The sequence below is a fragment of the Oppia nitens genome, unplaced genomic scaffold (assembly GCF_028296485.1).
Source record: "Oppia nitens isolate AA-2021 unplaced genomic scaffold, nextdenovo-longstitch-racon4-pilon3 scaffold10_pilon_pilon_pilon, whole genome shotgun sequence".
In the NCBI taxonomy this organism is placed as follows: domain Eukaryota; kingdom Metazoa; phylum Arthropoda; class Arachnida; order Sarcoptiformes; family Oppiidae; genus Oppia; species Oppia nitens.
Genome location: NW_026533189.1, coordinates 2,147,456 through 2,167,215, shown reverse-complemented (window position 1 = coordinate 2,167,215; position 19,760 = coordinate 2,147,456). Strand labels below are relative to the sequence as shown.

Sequence of the window (19,760 nt, the reverse complement as noted above, 5' to 3'; positions counted from 1 at the left end):
TATTTATATTAATTATTTTCTATAATCCAGTCGACAAACAAATGTATATTACTGTAAATATATAATTATAAATGTAATTTTGGTGTCACTACAGTATATGTGTGTAAATTTATAAATACAAGACTATTGACATAAAAATTTTTAGTTTTTATTTATGTCTTTATGGAAAAACACGAAAAAAGTTTAGTCAAAACATTTGAAGAAATAAAGACATTGAAAAATATATTTTTTGATGATGTTATTAACACTTAACAAAAATGTTTTTATAGTAGTTTTTGGAGCCAACAGTTAATGCAAGGGTTAATATAACCCATAAAAACCAGTGTTGTTTGGGTTGAGTTGAAAAAGCGTCAAATAATTGAATAAATTGTTTAATATTATTTGCATTTGTTTATTGTTTTGTCACAAAATTTTCTACATATAATTCTGTGTCAATAATTCCTATGTTTGTGTTGTCTCTGCAGAGAAAACACCAGAAATTTATATTATATGTTATAAACAGTTATATAAACTAATAAACTAATTGTAAAAATAAGTCTCTCTCTCTCTCTCTCTCTCTCTCACACACACACACACACATACACACACACTGACTGACTATAGTGGTAAAAACATTAAACATACCAACTAAACAATGTATTGTAAATATTACAAGCACTTTAAAAATTTGTTTAATGATAATCGACAGTATAAACCGTTGTTGTTTGCAAAAATTAAATAACATTAAATTAATAGTATATTATTATTATTATTATTTACAAATAAATATTTTCAAATGTCAGATTCATATAAATAAATTATATTTATATTTAAAAAAATGTATTACTACAACAAAAATCTTTATATGTCTATTCAGAAAAAAATTATGTGTTAATAAATTTATTACATTCTGATATGTAGATAAAATAATATTAATTTTTAGGATTATTATTATCACTGATGATAGAAACAATTTGAAATAAAAAAAACTGTTTCACTTAATTTTTGTTGTCGTTGATAAACTACAGTATAAACTACTACTTTAAAAAAAATATATTTCATACAATTTAATGTATAGAAATTATTGTATAAAATGTGATATAATACGGTTGGATATGTATGTAATGAGAGGCTAAAAGTAAAAAGAGACAGTTTTTAGTTGACTAAACTTATCAGATTCACACCACACTGTTATGTATAGTACAGTAAGTCATAACAGTTATAACAGTATGTATTAATACAATTTATCTACCGGAGCAATCGCACAGTTAGGTGACACTCAATCCACAACACAAAAATTATTTTCTTCCATAAGCTTCTTATAAATTATATACACAGTTACTGTATGTGATATGATATAAAACTTATTAGTATTATTCTCAATAATTAAATTATCAATTTAGATGACATAACTAATTTGTATGTAGTTTTATATCTATTATATTACCTTTTATACAGTTAATTATTTACTAATACAGTAATTAATTATATTGTATATACATTATATAAAAGTTTTTTTGTTTTGTTTTTTTTGTTTTAATTTATCAGTTTTTTTATCTTGGTAAATAATGCAAAATTTTAGCTAATTGGCACGTGTTTCAAATTTATTTATCATTTATATAACAACATGTATGTAATAGATGTAACTGTTAATCATTAGCATAATTTAGACAATTAATTAACAAATAGACAAAATAATTAAACAAAATGTATCAAATTTTTAATTTTAGACAATCATGCAACTGTTAACCAATTTTTACTGTACGTAAATTGAATTTATAATGTAATTTAATATATCATATAAATTTAGTTTTTTATTAACAAAATTGTAATTAATATCATTAACTATTTTTTCCAGTTATTTATGTGATTATTTGCTTTTTTTAATTGTTTTATTATTTTTCTATTTATGTGCAAATGGTTAAAATGTTTAGATTTTTATTATAACCCTATTTTTCTAAATCTGTGTAGAAAGTGATTTACTACATACAAAAAATAATAATAATCTATCAAAATTAAATAAAAAAGATTATTAAAATTTTAAATTTCAATTTTACATATAAATAATATTAATATAAAATTTATATATATATATAGTTTTAAAAAAAAATTATTATAAATTAAATTTTTATTAACTAGCGTAATGAATTTTGAAATACAAAACTATTCAATATAAATTTATCTATAATATATTACCTATTATTTATATTATTTTAATCTTTAGCACAACTTTAATATTGGAAATAATTTAATAGATAATTTTATTAAGTACTGTATATTGATATATCATTTATTTATTAATTAATATTATTTCCCAAATTTTTTTCACTAACATTTTATTATTATTATTCAAAATAAATTGCAAAATATATTACAATAAAAATTATTTAAAATATATGTACAATTCAAATAACAATGAAATTAATTTACTGATAAAATGCAATTTTTATAAACAATTACAACATATATAATGCTAATAATAACAATTTATTATAATATTTTTTTAATTTTATAATTTTAATGATATTACAAATGATATTTTTTAATTGCGATATTTTAAATGCTTGACTAGAAAATATATTACACATTAGCTTTAATTTGATATATAAATACATATATATATATATATATTGTAAACAATAAATTTCTTGGATACTTAAATAATTTATATTAATCTATATGTAGTATATATATTAAATTTGATTCATGAAATACCTAAATGTAGTGATCATTAAATTGTTACTTAACAACAAACAAAGTAAAAAAACAATTGCCTTTTAATAATTAAAAAAAAAATCAATGCCTAACCAAACAAAAACAAAAAAAAATCTTCAATTGTTGGCATTGATAGCGATGTGACCTTTCAAATAAATATCATCGTAGAGATGGCCATATAGTTCGTCATCGACCCGATGAATGGCGTTTCGGACATTCCTAATGAACTCTCGTTTAGACATTTTATTTTTGATGTGTGGACTCGACAGGTCTACCGACAACATGATCAGTGAAAAACACAAAACATAGATAGTGTCGGCGCTGAGTCCCAGTTCGGGATTGCATTGGGAGAAGCGGTGCGAAAATTTGTCGACCAATAGATGCAAATAGTGGTCACGTTTGTTGGGCGCTTGCAATACGGTGAAGAAACGGCGCAACGCAATCGGTAAGAACTGGTTCTCGAAGTTCTCCAAATTGACCAAATAATCCAATATGTCTGGTCTCGAGTTGAGAAACAGTCGTACCTGTCGTTTGTCCAATGGTTTGGCCGCGTGAATGAATTGCGCGATCTCTGCCGTGTTGTTGTCCACCAATCCGTGACGATTGAAATACTCGATTCCCTACATCATTGGTAATAAAAATCTATTAAATCTATTAGTCAATTGGTTTTCATGATTTAATCATACAGTTTGTGAGTCGGCATTGAATGTGATGGAGCCTTCGTCTAACTGTAGATACAGCCGACGGTAGGAAAAGTTATCTGCTTTTGGCTTAAAATAGATGGAGGCGTAACCCCATTGTGAACAGGACAACGAATGCCACAGAACTTCATCGGTGGCCAACTCGGTCCAGACACAGGCGGCCAAACATAGATCGGTAGCGTTCAGGTTCTTCAGTACAGTTAGACTCAACTCTGGCGGCCATTCGGACAGATCAGGTATAGCTATGTCGAGATAGTCATGAAATTTAAAAAAAAGTTTTCGCAAAATATTATTAAGTGATTCACTTTTACCATTAGTTTCACTGTCGTCTTGGCGTCGTTTACGGCGATTATCATCACTGCTATAATTGTCATCATTGTTGTCGTTGCAGTTGTCGATGATATCATTCATGCGGTGATTATAGTTGCTGTTATAGTTGACATAATTATAGTCACCGTAAAGCAATTGTTGGGCCATTAGTCGCAATATTTGTCCCATTGTTTCCGTCAACAACGGCGGCCAACCGATAGACAACATTGACAATAATAACAGCCGACACCACCAACAAAATGGTCACTCAATGATTTCGTGTCCAGTGTTTCATTGTAGCCGTCGATCAGTTAGTCAGTCAATTGAATGAATGATACAAACAATTGATCGACAATTTAAAAGCCAATACACTTGTGCTGTGTTTACAATGACTGTAATAACAAATTATTGAGAAAAAAATTAAGTAGACTTCCATCGCATGTTATAACTGTTAATGCTATGGATAGGCGTGTCTTTCAAATAATATTTTAAAGTATATAATGAATTGTAATATAGAAATCTATGTATTTGTTTAATGCAATTTATATATATTAATATTAGTCATTGGCTCATTGCGTTTATTTATAGTTAACTAAACATAAATTATGTCTAAATGTAATTAAAAATTTATAAAATAAAAGTTATAATAGAAAAATAATTATAAAATTGACATTGATAATTAATATAAATTTGATCGTTATTTATATTATATTTATTTATATCTAATACAACATCATCATTAAGTTTATTATTATTTTTATTATTATTAACAAGTGTGTATTAAAAATTTTAATTTAAAATAACTATTAGTTAGATACAGTATAGTAAATAATTGTAATATAATTTAATGTTAAATATAATGTTAATAATAAATAAATTTATAATTAATGCTACCAACTATCTTAAAAATATATACAACTGTTATTATTTAGTCTAAATTGAAAATTAAATTAAATCAAGTGTTGAATATTTTAAAATAATTAACCAAAAATATGAGTTTTTTTTTTGTTAGTAACAAAATAAATAATAATTTTAAAATTATAATAAAAACAGTAAAATCATAGTTACGTTATTAATGTCTATTTGATTGCAATGTTATTATATTTTTAATATTAAAGCCCACAAAAACATCTGACAAATCATTGCTTTTAACAAAAAAAAAACTGAAATAAGTTTTACTTAAAAATAAAATTAAAAAATCCTTTTTTTAGTCAACAATTAGTGGCCACTCTCTGACCACTGATAGTGAAACATAACAGAAGTTGTTGTCAACACAATGGCCACAAACACAGAGTTGTCGCACGTGTTGACCAACAAAGTCAACAAAATTGTTAACACAGACATCGATGAGGTATTCATTATATTTTAGTTATCATATAATCAATGACCAGACAAACGGATTATAATGGATGTAACAGTTTTCTTATGAGTGACCAACCAATTGATATGTTTATCACCCGATTATTGACCAAATAAATTGATTGATTGATTTAATTGACTTATTGTAGGACACATTGTTGGCCATGAAAAGTGTGTCACATCTGTTCAAAGACAATACACTTCATAATCGGCGAAATTTGCGGACAAATATTGAGAAGCAAAGTCTTAAGATTAACGAAGAGTTTGTTAATTGTTTTGGTTCAGTAAGGGATCAGTTGAACGATTTGTTTAGAGATGTTCAACGAATGAACGATAATTGTCATCAAATGATACAACAAATTGAGGTATTATTTTGTGATCATTTGATATAAATTTGTGATTACTTTATATAAAGTTTTTAATATATAGTTTTATATGTTTTAGACCACAAAAAGCCAAACATCGCATCTCTTGAAACAAACGGATCAATTAAGAGATGAAGTGTTGGTATTAATTAAGAAAATTATTATAATATTTTCATTATTTATTAATTTATTTCAGAAAACAAATTGAGATCAAAGAAGTGGTCGCCAAACGATTTATTGAAACTTTTCAGTTGACACCCGAAGAGTTAATGATAATTAGCAACAGTAATGAAGATATTGACGACAAGTTTTTTGACATCATTGCCAAAGTGAGACAAATTCACGAAAAGGCAAAACATTTGCTTACAAATAGTCAACAAATGACTGGGTTTGTCATCAAATGATTTACTCAAACTTTTTAATAATTACCGGTAATTATCTCTTCGATTATTAGCATTGAAATAATGGACTCAATGGCTCTGCACGAAGAGGGGGCCAATGAGCGTCTCTATCGGTGGACATTAAATATATTGCGAACAATCAGTTCCGATGTTATTGAAGTTCATCCGCAACTGTTCCGAGCCATGGCCTGTCTTCAGGAGAGAGAAATACTATTTAAATATTGTTTAGATGAATACGTAACGGTAAGGCGTTCAGCTATTGTCCGAAATTTTATTGAAGCTCTGACTCGAGGTCGACCTAATAGTAACTTACCGGCCATTGAAAGTCATTCACACGATATCGTGCGATACGTGAGCGATATGTTTGCATATTTGCATCAAACGATTGCTAACGAAAAAGAAATGATCGATACGTTATTGAAGTTATGCAAAAATGAAATGATGTCCACTACGACATCGGTTACCAACTCTATTGCGTCTATAACTGAAGGTATGGCAAAAAAATATATTTAAAAATGTACTAATAATTTAATCGGACTTTTATTTTAAAGGTTTGTGTCGACCACTGAAAGTGAGAGTTGAGCAGAGCTTAATTTCGGACCCGAAAGGTATGGTCAAAATGGGTCCATCGGTTTACTATCGCATCAAAAACATGATTGGCTTTTATTTGCATACATTAACTCAAAATCATTTGCTGACTCCCGACTCACCATTTATTTATGCGCTTAAAGAGATGCTTACACTGAGCGACAAAATCTTTTACAATAGTCTTAACTATTGTTTGTCTCGAATCGGCAGAACGTCGACCAATGAAGTGGAAGTACCGGCCAGTGATCTGAAGCCCACCGAATCAGTGACCCAAATGGTTACCGTAATCGATGATGTGTTGCACTGTCAGAGCTCTTGTCTTTCATCAGACAGTGAGCGACAAAAAGAAGTGGAGGACATCTTATCGACAGTTATCGAACCATTAACTCATTCGTGTATTATCTCTGCTTCAAAACTAACGCCTATAGAAATGGCTGTCTTTTTGTTTAACTGTTTGTCAGCCATTAATCAAACCATTTCTGGCTATCGATTTACTGATCGTTTTCAAGACAAACTCCGGCTGCAAACGGATGGTCACATCGAGACACTGATTAACGAACAGATATCACATGTTATCTCGTATTTAGGTTTGGGTTCACTTCATAACGCTATTCAACTTAAAGATGAAATAACTCTTCCATTATCTCAAGTATCGGGTTGTGACTCATTGGCCATCAAGTCTGCAATGGTTTGAGTATTCAATAAATTATTATCTTTTGTTTAAATCTAATATATCTAAAAACTTTTAGTTAAAATTTGATACATTTATTGCTCGACCACTGGAACTATCACTAACACAGACATCACATATGATTGATTTAAACGCAAAGTGAGTGAAATTTTTTAAATTATATTTTTAAAATTCAAATTTTATATAATTATTTTTTGTTTGATTTTATAGAGACTTAGTTTGGAAGCGATCTCTTGAAGCGATTTGTTTAATATATCAACAAATGTATGAATCGGTTAACAATAGTAACAACTGTTATGTCGATCCAAACCAATTGATGACATATAGTGCACAACAAATCAAAATGTTATTATTATAAGCTTTTATATGTATTTTAGTAAATATTTTTTAAACTATAAATGTTATAAATAATTTTTTTTATAATTTAATAATAAATTATTATTACCGGTAATAATATTTATATTATTCTATTGTTCTGATGTGTAACTTATTAAACGGTCCCTAACTTTCCATTGCATTACGTAATCTACTTTTGTTTTGATTTGTATTTTGAAAACAATTTAAACAATAAATCAATTGATTCGACAATTGGTTTACAACTAAATCAACAAAAAGTTAATTACATTTCAATAATACAATCATTTTATATAACTATTAGTGACAACACATATGTTTTGTATAAAAAGTATATATTATTTGTTTTGTATTTAAATAATAAATGATTTGATGTTTGATATGACTTATTGTGAGACCAATTGAGTGATAATAGTATCGTATATTTGGACACAAAATCAATTGACAATCAATTGACACAAAACATAGTTTAGTGTATAATATAATAATAAATAATAATATAATGAATACAATGTTTGCATCACTGAAACCATTGTTAACTACGGGTCAGTCATTGTATGTGAGGACAGGTAGTAGTGGTCGGTGTTTGCATTGGTTGAGACATACTCTGGACATTAATAAGTTTAGGGATGACTTCAATAAATATAAATCAGGTATACATTAATTGATATATTGATTGCATTACTAATGTATTTATTATTAATAGGTTTTAACGATGACTTTGATTTTAATTTATTGAATACTCGTTATTTCACTTCAGAGACATTCAAGTTATTTAATATATTTTGGACTAACTGTTCACTGAATGATATTAAGCTATTGGAAACCAATAATAAAATTTGTAAACTAAAGGGTAAATAATGATAACAAATATATATATATATATTATTTATTATAAGTAACTAAAAGTATAAAATATTTTCATTAGTTTGTATGTTTTTATTATGAAATTTTATTTAATAATATATGTTATTGTAGTGACATTTTTATATCTAAATTTACAATAGTTGTTGTTTTTTATTATTTTAAATATTATTATTATTATTATTATTATTATTATTATTATTATTATTATTAATTAATTGTAACAATCATTTGCAATGACAAGACCACTATTAATATTATTTCGACAATTGGCTCATTCATCACTTCAAAAGGCGATTTGTTATATCACCAAAAAGCAAGTCCAGAGTCTATACAATGTTACCTTCAGTCCCATCAAATTGGAAGAGATATTTCCTTCATTTAAATCAATTGGTTAGTAATAATAATAATAATAATAATAATAATAATAATAATAATAATAATAATAATAATAATAATATAATAATTATAATAATAATAATAATAATAATAATAATAATAATTATAATAATTATAATAATTATAATAATTATAATAATTATAATAATTATAATAATTATAATAATTATAATAATTATAATAATTATAATAATAATAATAATAATAATAATAATAATAATAATAATAATAATAATTATAATAATTATAATAATAATAATAATAATAATAATAATAATAATAATAATAATAATAATAATTATAATAATAATTATAATAATAATTATAATAATAATTATAATAATAATAATAATAATAATAATAATAATAATAATATTATAATTATAATTATAATTATAATTATAATTATAATTATAATAATAATAATTATAATAATAATAATAATAATAATAATAAAATGCTTTTAAAAACTTTATATACTTTTTTTAAAAGCAGTTTTTCTTCAATTGATTATTTTAAACGCTTTTGGCGGTCAAACCTATGATTGCCAAAGAGCTGAGCGATTGTGTGGAGTCAATGAATTGCATTATATATTTGAAGGTTTGGTTGGGTCTCACAAGTCATGAGTATTAGTATTGTGTGTATATATATATATTGAGACAATTTTTATATTGTTGAATGAACTACTAGTACAGCACCGATACCACAACATCGGTGGTGTGGAGAACCCCGAGAGGAGTAGTAGGCATTTGCGCACCAGTTTATACATACCTAACCATAAAATGCCATTAGTTTTGAAAGTGGATTATGTTTTTAAGGGTTTGTTTTTCATTCACAAAATCATTGCTTTAACACAACACTGACATTCAATATACTGACGGCATTTTAGTGCGAAAATAATGTTATAATTTATTAAATAAAACAAATTTAATAATAATGTAAATTTGCTTATATATATAAACTTATATATATATATATATATACCTTATATAATTTAAGTTGATAAATACAGTATATAGTTATGCAAATATAAAATTAAAATATATTTAGTATTTTTAAAAATGAAATTATTTTTTATTAGTATTATTACAGTAATTGTAAATTCATTATAAAAAAAATATGTAAACTATTTTATTAATAAAATAATATTATAGTATAAATCATATTATATAAAATTTATAATCAATTTATTTAATAAGTACAGGTAAAACAAATTTAAAAATAGTGTTTTTTAAAAGTTTTATAAAATTGTTTAAAAAAATACTTTTAAAATATTTAAAATAAATGTTTACTAAATAAATAATACAATAGTTTATTAAATAATAAGAGAAAGTCTATATATAAATATAATAACAACATTGAAATCAATAGTTAGATTTGAATAATGGCTTTAACTGAGTCCCAGAAATATTAAACAAATTATTGAAAATATCACGAAATGAACACTCAGTTCCCGAATGACACCCTTCTTCGTCAGTCTTTTTCTGATTTTTTTCGTTTAATACATAATTCTTATAACTTATGCCTAAATCTAAATTTAAATATATATTTAAGTATAAATCGATTAATCAGTAATTAAAATATTAATTTAGACAAAAAAAATTATTTGTAATAAATTACTAAAATATTTAATGTATTATATTTTATATATAGATGTAAAGACAAACAATACGTTCAATAAGGAGACAAGTTTGGAGATGTCTTTGGCTAATAACGAGACAATTCTTGATAAACTTAATTTCGTATTTTTAAATGATTTCTTAAGATATCACAACTTAAGATCTAAAAACATCAATGTCTCGTATACGACAATTCACTGGCCTATTGCAGATACTTTAAGATTAGCACATGAAAAGCGTGGTCTTGAATGCAAACCAGATATGGTTATTATGCATAATAAACATATCATTGCCCCGATTGAGATCAAATACTACGACAACTATGAGGACATCGATATTAATAAACATAAGGGTCAGTTATATTGTGAAATGTTGTGGTCAGCTAAGCACAACAAACTGATCCAAAGCCACATCAACACAATGTATGGCATTTTAGTGGCCAACCAATTGTTTCACTTTTTTTGGGCCGAATTTACCGATAAATACGTGAAAGATGTGGAAAAAGAAAAATGTAATGAAATAGTTGTCTATGAAATCAATGATTGTATTCCTTTTGATTTTCGAAAAGAAGAAGACAGAGAAATAATTGAACAAATGTTTGTTTCAATTATTAATAATTATATACAATAAGGTAATTATAAATTAATTATAATATTTTGTTTAATAACTAATTAACTGTTTATAATAATAATAATAATATTAGTTCACAAAAGAGGAAGAGAGCCATTCGTATATATTTTAGTTAAACCGCTTAAAGATGAGGTTCAGAAATTTGTGGCCGCTTTTGCTATGATTGATCCGGGAATTAACGAAGCAATGCCCGGGGCTTATATGCCGGCCAATGAACCGGTTTATGATGAGCCACACTTGAATCGGGCAGCTTTCAGGCTGCTATCAATCCACGAAGTGAACGACGAAAAATAGCCATCGATGTACTCGGAAGACGGTTTCGTCATACAGTCAAAGTCTTCAAGAAAGGTGTACCGGTTGGCGGTCGAGGACAGGAAGTAATGGGCGAACAATCAGAAGCTCCGCATTTGGATGTCATTGATAAACACGTGTCGAATATTATTAGTTTGGATATGAGTGACGCCGGCAGCGATGGCGAGGCTTCAAAACTGACACAATTGCCGCCAACTAAGCTAAACCTACCGAATCGGGTCATTCAAATAGCTTGTGGTTTACATCATTCAGTGCTATTGACTTCATCGGGTGATGTGTTAACATTTGGTAGCAACCAATACGGCCAACTCGGACACAACGATTTTATTATTAGAGAAGTGCCCACAAAAATATTTATCAAATCAAATATCATACAAATAGCCGCCGGAAGCAATCATACCGTTTTGTTAAGCTCTACGGGACAGGTATACACATTTGGCAACAATCAAAAGGGACAGTTGGGACGCAATCCGTCCAATGAATACGGATGGAATGCTATGCCGGGTACTATACCCAACATTGGCCAACAATTTGGTCGCAGAGCGACATACATAACGGCTTCTGGTGATCACACGTTTATCAAATACGATGAATCTCTTATAAATCCATTATCATTGTCATCGTCTCGAGTCATAGCCAACAGGCGTTGTATTGCAATCATTCCGTCGAGCGCTGAGATGATGGCCTCGACTAAAGATAACAGATATGAACGTCAGTTCAATTCACTAGTCATTAACCGATTGGACGGCACGTGTAAAACCTTTAGTTCATCGGATCAGTTGGAATTGTTTAACTTTTCCGCCGTTTGTTTAGACAACTATTACGATGTCCTTTGGACCTATGATTCCAAGAATCATTCGTTCAATAGATATAATCTAATCTATTCTGAAACAAAAATACCGAACCAATCGCAGTCAATGACAGCCATTTTATTACCCGAATTAGCACTTCCACAGAAGGCGTCCACACTTATCGATAGGAGTACCGCTGCTCTCAACCTATTATGCACTTTGGATACATTGACGACTGCACATCAATTGGGTAATCATTTTTGTTATGTTTATCATAATTATGGTGTAATTTTTTAATTATATTATTTCAATCGCATCCCTAAAAGGTTGTACCATTGAAGAGGTGGATCAAAGTAAGAACAAAGTTTGCAAACCGTTAACTAAAGACGACTATTCATCAGTTTGTCGTTTTGAGAGCCACGGAGGAGGTAAGCATTATATTAATAATATTTAATTATTTTAATATTCATTTGTATTTTACTTTTTAAAAAGGTTGGGGTTTTTCTAGTCATTCGATAGAATGCTTTTGTATCGCAAATTATGGACGAAAGTCACGAAACATTCCTCTCGTGTTACCATTCCTTCTATCCGAACGGTTCGCTCAGATGGCGAGCGCTTTGCGATCTTTTGCTTAACGACGACAATAGGTTATCGCAAAAGTTTTGTTCCTATTTATTGTCTGCAATGTTAGCCGCTTTGTGTCGACCGTGTGTTCGCTTAACCCAAACGTTTCCCATTATGAATGGTTTGGATGTCTATAATCTTCAGAGTCCTTCTGAACTTCAGAGTCCTATTTCTGGTAATTTATTTTAATTATATTTTTTGTCTAAATTAATATTATACGATAATTACTGATTAACCGATAAATACTTAAATATATATTTAAATTTAGATTTAGGCATAAGTTATGAGAATTCTGTATTAAACGAAAAAATTCAGGAAAAGACTGACGAAGAAGGGTGTCATTCGGGAACTGAGTGTTCATTTCGTGATATTTTCAATAATTTGCTTAAAATAATCGGTCAACCGATTAGGTATAGTCTACAACAAGAGAGCAATACATTGGACATGGATTTAGAATCAGAAATAGAGTCCGACAACAGTTATACACAATTAGTCGAGAATTCGTGTAATCTTATCATAACAATTATGTCTGAATTGGTGGCTCAGGTGACTGGAATCGGGTTTGACTCACACGTGATGAGTGGCCAACAATTACATTTAACTCCGTCCAGATTTTCGCGTATTTCACAGAACAGGACGTGGAATACAGGCAATGGATCTCCCGATGCTATTTGTTTTTCAGTAGACAGAGCAGGCATTTCTATTGCTGGTATTACAGTTTATGGAGGTATTGGTAATGAATGGCACTATGAACTGGAATTACTTGATTATAATGGAGTTGCCGTTCACGACGATAAGTCATTATCACGCGATGGACAGTCACACTCATGGCGTACCATAGAGTTAGTGAAAGGCACCTATAGTTTTGAAGATAAATCCAGTGATGTCTGTGAAATGAAATTCGACAGATCAGTATTGATTGCACCAAATGTTAAGGTTTGTAGATATCATAATAAAATAGGTTATTAAAAATCTCTTCCATAGTATGCCATACGTCTCAAAAATCACGGCCCGCGCACTAACAACGGTGACGCCGGACTCACACATATCAGAGGAGCCGACGGAACAACCTTTACGTTCAGTGACTGTTCGCTAAGTTTTAACGGAACTAATCATACGAGAGGACAAATACCACAGGTTTTTATAACTTAAGACTAAGTTAGACGATTGAGTTATTAATTTTTAAAAATATTTTATATACAGATTCTATACTATAGTACCCCTCAGTCTAGTAAAAGTGATTCAAAACATTTTGTTATTAATAAAGAAATTCCCCGCAAAAATGCCATCGCTATCACCGAAAGTGTTATCTCATTAACTGTAGATCTGTTACTTCAGGCCCAGGAGTGTCCATCCGTTGATCTCATTTGGAAGATCTCTTCATCGCTTTTGATTAAAAAGTTGTTGCCATCACTTCTCAACTATTTATCTCCAGTTGTTTCAACTGACACCAAGAGTGCAATACAAATATTATCAACAATCAGACAATTAGTGCCATTAGTTGTGTTTCTAAACAAATCTAACGACTTCTGTGCAATCAATCAATCATCTCCTTTACCGCCATCGAGTCCACCGATAACAACATCCAGACATTATGTGACTGTAGAGAGTGATCATCCGTATAAATCAGCGACTGTTTGCAATTATTTGGTTAAGTTTGCGCCGACAGTAAAGTGGATGTGCATAGAATTTGACAGCCGATGCGCGACCGCTCAACCGGAAGATATACTTCAGATGTATATTCCTGAATATCGACTGACAAAGTGTTGGGAGTCATCAAAAACTACAAAATATTACGATAACAACAAAAGCTTATGGCCTGTGCTTAAAAAGTTTTCAGGAAAGTCTAGTAATTGGCCGACAAATTCAGTGGTAATTCCAGGCAATGAAATGATATTTTCATTGGAAACGGCATCCGATTACGTGAAAGAAGATAAAAGTCTTTACTATGGATTTAGAGCTCAAGTGATTGGTTACGAAAATCCGTTAACTGAAGGCTTATATTTAGGTCTACAGTATTTGGAACAGGAGTTGACTTATTTGTCCGGTATTTGTATTAAAACACTTTTGAAGAAAAATCTCATTTTCCCACAAAATCCGATTGAATCGGAAGTCAAATACGAATCAATTCTACAGACATTTGAAGCGCATTCAAGTTTGTTAAGCAAAGGTTTAGCACTTTCACGAACTATGACCGCCACTGAAGCTATCGATGATGTCATACCTGTCGCTAATGAACATCCGTTTCTCAAAGATTTTATTTGTTTAACTCCCGGTACGTCCGGCGCCAGACTCGCTAAATGGTTTCAAAGCGAATCGTTTGTTGATCCAAATCAATGTGAAGTGCACTGTAGTTGTGGTACAGATCAGGAACTGCAATGCGGTTGGCCTACTGTTATCACTGTCATCACTCGTGACCAATACGGACATATAGTTAGTGTACCGAATCTTAAGGTTGAAGTGTTTGTTATTATTTATTTATTATATATTTATTAGATATTATGACTGGAATCAGGAAAAGGCTGTCTCGTCAACGGCCTATTCACGTGAATAACTCAGTAATAAGTAGTGTTTTATAACATTTTTTGTCATTTATTTCGTCAAATCTAATAAATTTAGTTCATTTGCTGTCTTTTACAGACAATTATTCGTCTATTTTGATCATCAAATCATTCAGAATTTCTATTAACAAATCGATTCAAGTGTTTTAAATCAACCATTGCTTAAGTTTTGTTTTTTTTTTATAGTCAAAGCCATCGTCCAAACCATTAATTATTATTATTATTATAAATTATGAATTGCCTCTTCCTCTTTAATGAACTATTGTATTATTTATTTGTTATAAATTTGTTTAAATTTTTATTTTAATATTTATCATTATTTTTATTTTAAATATTTTATATGCAATTTTATAAAACTATTTTTAAATCAATTTTACTTATCAAACAAATACATCTATATATTATACGATCTTTTATTTCAGTATTATTTTTATAATCAATTTACATTAAATAAAAGATAATTTGAATTAATTTTTATATTTTAAAAAAATTCTTATATTATCTATTATTAGTTTAATTTTACTCAATTATGCCTTAGATCTTAAAACTTTTAGATAAAATTTGATACATTTATTGCCCGACCACTTGAACTATCACTAACACAGACATCACATATGATTGATTTAAACGCAAAGTGAGTGAAAATTTTTTAATTATATTTTTAAAATTCAAATTTTGTTAAATTATATTTTGTTTGATTTTATACTTTTTGTTTAATACAGTATATCAACAAATGTATGAATCGGTTAACAATAGTAACAATTGTTATGTCGATCCAAACCAATTGATACGATACATAAAGTGCAGAACAAAGAGGAGACCGAAGAAAATATAGCCAACGGTGACGCTGTTGGAGACAATGCTATCAATGCGGCCAACAATAGAATATCTGTTGAGAAACGTAACGAATCAGAAGTGAGTCAACACAAGAGTCAAACAGATGTCTGTCACCACCCGTTGGCTGATCTCACGATTGCTGGCGAAGCGACTCAAGTGCTGAGACAGGCTTTTCATTCATTTCTTAGTACAGTTTCTGAGTTAATGCCACTTTTGCCGATGGGATCACCACTTCAGCAAATAGCAGTTCGCTGTTTTTGTCTTCAATTCAATGGTGAAGACCATTCATTTCTACACCAGTGTCACGTGTTTTCTAATATCAGTAAAATAAACTAATTGATAACCTATTATTATTTTTATCCAATTGGTTACCTAATTCACTAATTAATTATTAATTCATTTTAATAATAATTAGACACATATATAATCGTAAATATTTAATGATTAACTATAGGTATCCACAGGTTGTATAATTAAACATTATATATGATATGTGTTTGTACAGTGTATTTATTATTAAAACTTTTATTAAAAATTTAAAAAACAATTACCATATATGAAATAATAGCAGATATAAATAAATTGTAATTATCAAAAAATAAACCAATAAATAAATATCATTTTTTTAAATTAGCTAAAATTTATATAAAATATTAAATTAAAAGATGAATTAAAAGCGATTTATTTAATATATCAACAAATGTATAAACCGGTTAACAATAGTAACAACTTTTTTGACGATTCAAACCAATTGATGACATATTAATATAAATTAATTGCAAATAAATCTAAATTTATTACTTTTATGTGTTTTTACTATTTATTCATTTATATAACTAATTGTATTGTTCTGATGTGTAACTTATTGAACGGTCCCTAACTTTCCTTGCATTACGTAATCTACTTTTGTTTTGATTTGTATTTTGAAAACAATTTAAACAACAAATCAATTGATTCGACAATTGGTTTACAACTAAATCAATAAAAAGTTAATTACATTTCAATAATACAATCATTTTATATCATTATTAGTGACAACACATATGTTTTGTATGAAAAACATGTATTATTTGTTTTCAATTAAAACAACAATCAATTTGATGTTTGATTTGACTTATTGTGAGACCAATTGAGTGATAATAGTATCGTATATTTGGACACAAAATCAATTGACAATCTTTTAACTTAAAACACAGTTTAGTATATAATATAATAATAAATAATAATATAATGAATACAATGTTTGCATCACTGAAACCATTGCTAACAACGGGTCAGTCATTGTATGTGAGGACAGGTAGTAGTGGTCGGTGTTTGCATTGGTTGGCACACACTCTGGATATCAATAGATTTAAGGATGACTTTAATGATTATAAATACGAGGAAACGGGTATATAATCATTGAATATATTGATTGTAATACTAATGTATTTATTACTAACCAATAGGTCTTAACTATGACTTTGACTTTAATTTATTGAATACCCGTTACGTAACTCAACAGACAATTCAAGCAATGAAAGTGAAGACAAGTGATTGTCCACTGAATGAGTGGAAACTGTTTAGACATTACTTACAAATGAATGCAACGATAGGTAGATATCATATCATTTAAATTATTTCATATATTAAATGTTTAATATCTAGTATTGAATACATTGAATAAATGGAAATATTTGAATTTGAATTAATATTAAGTATTAGTAATTAACTTATAATAAAAATACATAAATAGTTTAGATATTATAATTGATAACTATTTTTTTTTTGACAAATATTTTTATTAAACATAAATATCAAAATAATTAATATTATAAAATGTATAAATTAAAAGTAAATTACTTTTGTTATTATTTTGATATTTAAGTGACTTATTTTTACAACTTTTTATTAGAAATTTTTAAAATATGTTTGTCTTTAAATTGTTTAAAACAATGTCTCGTAATCTAAGCCATTGGTCTCCATTAATGAACAAATCTGTTTGCAAATACAAATTATCTGATATTAAGACATATAACCAAATTAGTGTCTCTAATGTTAAAGTCAACACACATTTTAAACAAATGACAGATAAAGGTTAGGTTAATAATAATATTATTATATAAATCAATTGTTGTGATAAAATTGATATACAATTGATTAATAATAAATTTAATATTTTGTTTTATGAGACATTTTATTACTGATTTTATTTGTGTAATTGTAATACAGTTTTTTTCTGTACACATAAATATGTTGACAGTTTTATTATATTAATAACAGTAGATATTTATCTCATTTTTAATAATTTATGCTAAAATATTGATTTTATGTTTGTTTTAAAAGGAGAAAAATAGTGTGAAATTTATTTTTCTCGCATAATATATTCAAATTAGCTGTGAATTCAATATATGATCGATGATTGCATTGTGTGTTTGAGAGCACAAAAGTTTTCTCTCATTTTCTCTCTCTTTAAAAATATATCCTAATGTTTGTCATAAATAAAAATACTGTACTTTAATGTTCTAATGTTTCAGTGATATATCAATTCAGTGATTCTCTAATGCATTATATTATATAATATCATATAATATAATATATATATATATATATATATATAAGGAATCAAAAAATTTCTTTTGTAACAAAAGTCAAGTCATTTACCATATGTTTTGTGTTTTATTATTATTATTATGAGATGTCAACTGTTTTATCATTTATTGTATATATATATTGATATTTTTATGAGACTATTATTTTTATTTTATGTTATAATTAATTTTCTAATTATTTGATTGAAATGCTAACATAATTAGGTTCATTGAGTGACGACTTTTTGGATACTTTAAGAGATAATAGTCCAAAAAGAATGGGTCCTCAAGATTATAGCGAAGGAGATATCGAACGATTCGTTGAATATTTAATATATTTTTCAATGAAAAACAATGGTTTTAATAAATTGTTTCATATAAGCAATCAATTAAAACTTAATTGGGATTCTGTTAACAAAAAGAAAAGAAAAAATATTTTTGAAAACAAAACAAAAGGTTTTATTGCAGTTCCCGACAAAGTTCTCTCAAACGGCGGACGACTTTTCCTTACGGTTGAAGTCAAGAAAATTACCGAACAATTCTTAATTGAAAATATGGATGAAAAGAATTACCGATTTATGAAGGAATTGGGAGAAAAAAAAGAGAAACACAGAGATGATTACAACTCACAAATTATTACTAATAATTTTGCCCAAACATTAGCACAAATGGTTTGGTTAGCGGATTACAACCTAACAAACAAAAAGACATCTCAAGATATATACGGCTTATTAGTCAGAAATACTTATTACCATTTCTTTGCCACCAATATATCCAATGATTATATTTTTAAATTGCGATCCAAACAACTGACACCAAACGATACGCTAAATGTAATGCATATATCAGACGGTATTGGACTCAACAGTGAAGACGAAGAAGACTTTGCGGTAATTTTAAAAATACTTTTTATGATTATGGACTCAGAAAGTCTACGAATTTAATAATAATAATAATAATAATTGATATAATTATTATATTAATTATAATAATAAATAATAATAATAATCGACACTTCATTTGCTTAATGTCTATATTAACGAAATCTATCCAAACCGTCACAATCCGGGCAAAAGTATTACCCAATTAAA

The 19,760-nt window shown here is 27.8% G+C and overlaps 6 protein-coding genes across 7 annotated transcripts; 5 read left to right on the top strand and 1 right to left on the bottom strand.

The window, feature by feature from the left end:
- Positions 1–2,729: 2,729 nt before the first annotated feature.
- On the bottom strand, positions 2,730–4,108 carry LOC128953722 (F-box only protein 8-like). The gene is made up of 3 exons (XM_054299279.1): positions 3,707–4,108; positions 3,381–3,637; positions 2,730–3,314 (listed from the first exon to the last, which is right to left on the bottom strand). Exons 1-3 carry the CDS (start codon positions 3,930–3,932, stop codon positions 2,811–2,813), a joined length of 987 nt encoding a protein of 328 aa, XP_054155254.1. The 5' UTR covers positions 3,933–4,108; the 3' UTR covers positions 2,730–2,810.
- A 746-nt stretch (positions 4,109–4,854) lies between these two features.
- LOC128966100 (conserved oligomeric Golgi complex subunit 6-like) lies at positions 4,855–7,517 on the top strand. Its single transcript, XM_054312948.1, has 8 exons — positions 4,855–5,055; positions 5,213–5,428; positions 5,508–5,566; positions 5,625–5,816; positions 5,883–6,319; positions 6,381–7,105; positions 7,167–7,246; positions 7,319–7,517. Exons 1-8 carry the CDS (start codon positions 4,981–4,983, stop codon positions 7,464–7,466), a joined length of 1,932 nt encoding a protein of 643 aa, XP_054168923.1. The 5' UTR covers positions 4,855–4,980; the 3' UTR covers positions 7,467–7,517.
- Positions 7,518–10,159: 2,642 nt separating this feature from the next.
- LOC128961016 (uncharacterized) lies at positions 10,160–11,345 on the top strand. Its single transcript, XM_054307254.1, has 3 exons — positions 10,160–10,197; positions 10,379–10,975; positions 11,048–11,345. Exons 1-2 carry the CDS (start codon positions 10,164–10,166, stop codon positions 10,972–10,974), a joined length of 630 nt encoding a protein of 209 aa, XP_054163229.1. The 5' UTR covers positions 10,160–10,163; the 3' UTR covers position 10,975; positions 11,048–11,345.
- LOC128965432 (E3 ubiquitin-protein ligase MYCBP2-like) lies at positions 11,102–12,596 on the top strand. Its single transcript, XM_054312132.1, has 4 exons — positions 11,102–11,106; positions 11,225–12,327; positions 12,404–12,505; positions 12,586–12,596. The coding sequence occupies exons 1-4, from the start codon at positions 11,102–11,104 to the stop codon at positions 12,594–12,596; spliced, it is 1,221 nt and encodes a 406-aa protein (XP_054168107.1).
- On the top strand, positions 12,441–15,500 carry LOC128960701 (E3 ubiquitin-protein ligase MYCBP2-like). 2 transcript variants are annotated; one of them, XR_008484605.1, is made up of 7 exons: positions 12,441–12,505; positions 12,570–12,876; positions 12,970–13,637; positions 13,686–13,838; positions 13,905–15,134; positions 15,198–15,259; positions 15,342–15,500. XR_008484605.1 is itself a non-coding variant. In XM_054306867.1 (6 exons), exons 2-6 carry the CDS (start codon positions 12,618–12,620, stop codon positions 15,204–15,206), a joined length of 2,319 nt encoding a protein of 772 aa, XP_054162842.1. In that variant the 5' UTR covers positions 12,441–12,505; positions 12,570–12,617; the 3' UTR covers positions 15,207–15,500. The 2 variants fall into 2 exon arrangements, 1 of the variants encoding a protein (XP_054162842.1); XM_054306867.1 differs by having other exon boundaries at positions 15,198–15,500.
- Positions 15,501–17,036: 1,536 nt separating this feature from the next.
- LOC128965421 (uncharacterized) lies at positions 17,037–19,613 on the top strand. Its single transcript, XM_054312120.1, has 3 exons — positions 17,037–17,489; positions 17,548–17,694; positions 18,895–19,613. Exons 1-3 carry the CDS (start codon positions 17,330–17,332, stop codon positions 19,611–19,613), a joined length of 1,026 nt encoding a protein of 341 aa, XP_054168095.1. The 5' UTR covers positions 17,037–17,329.
- The last annotated feature ends 147 nt before the right edge of the window (positions 19,614–19,760 follow it).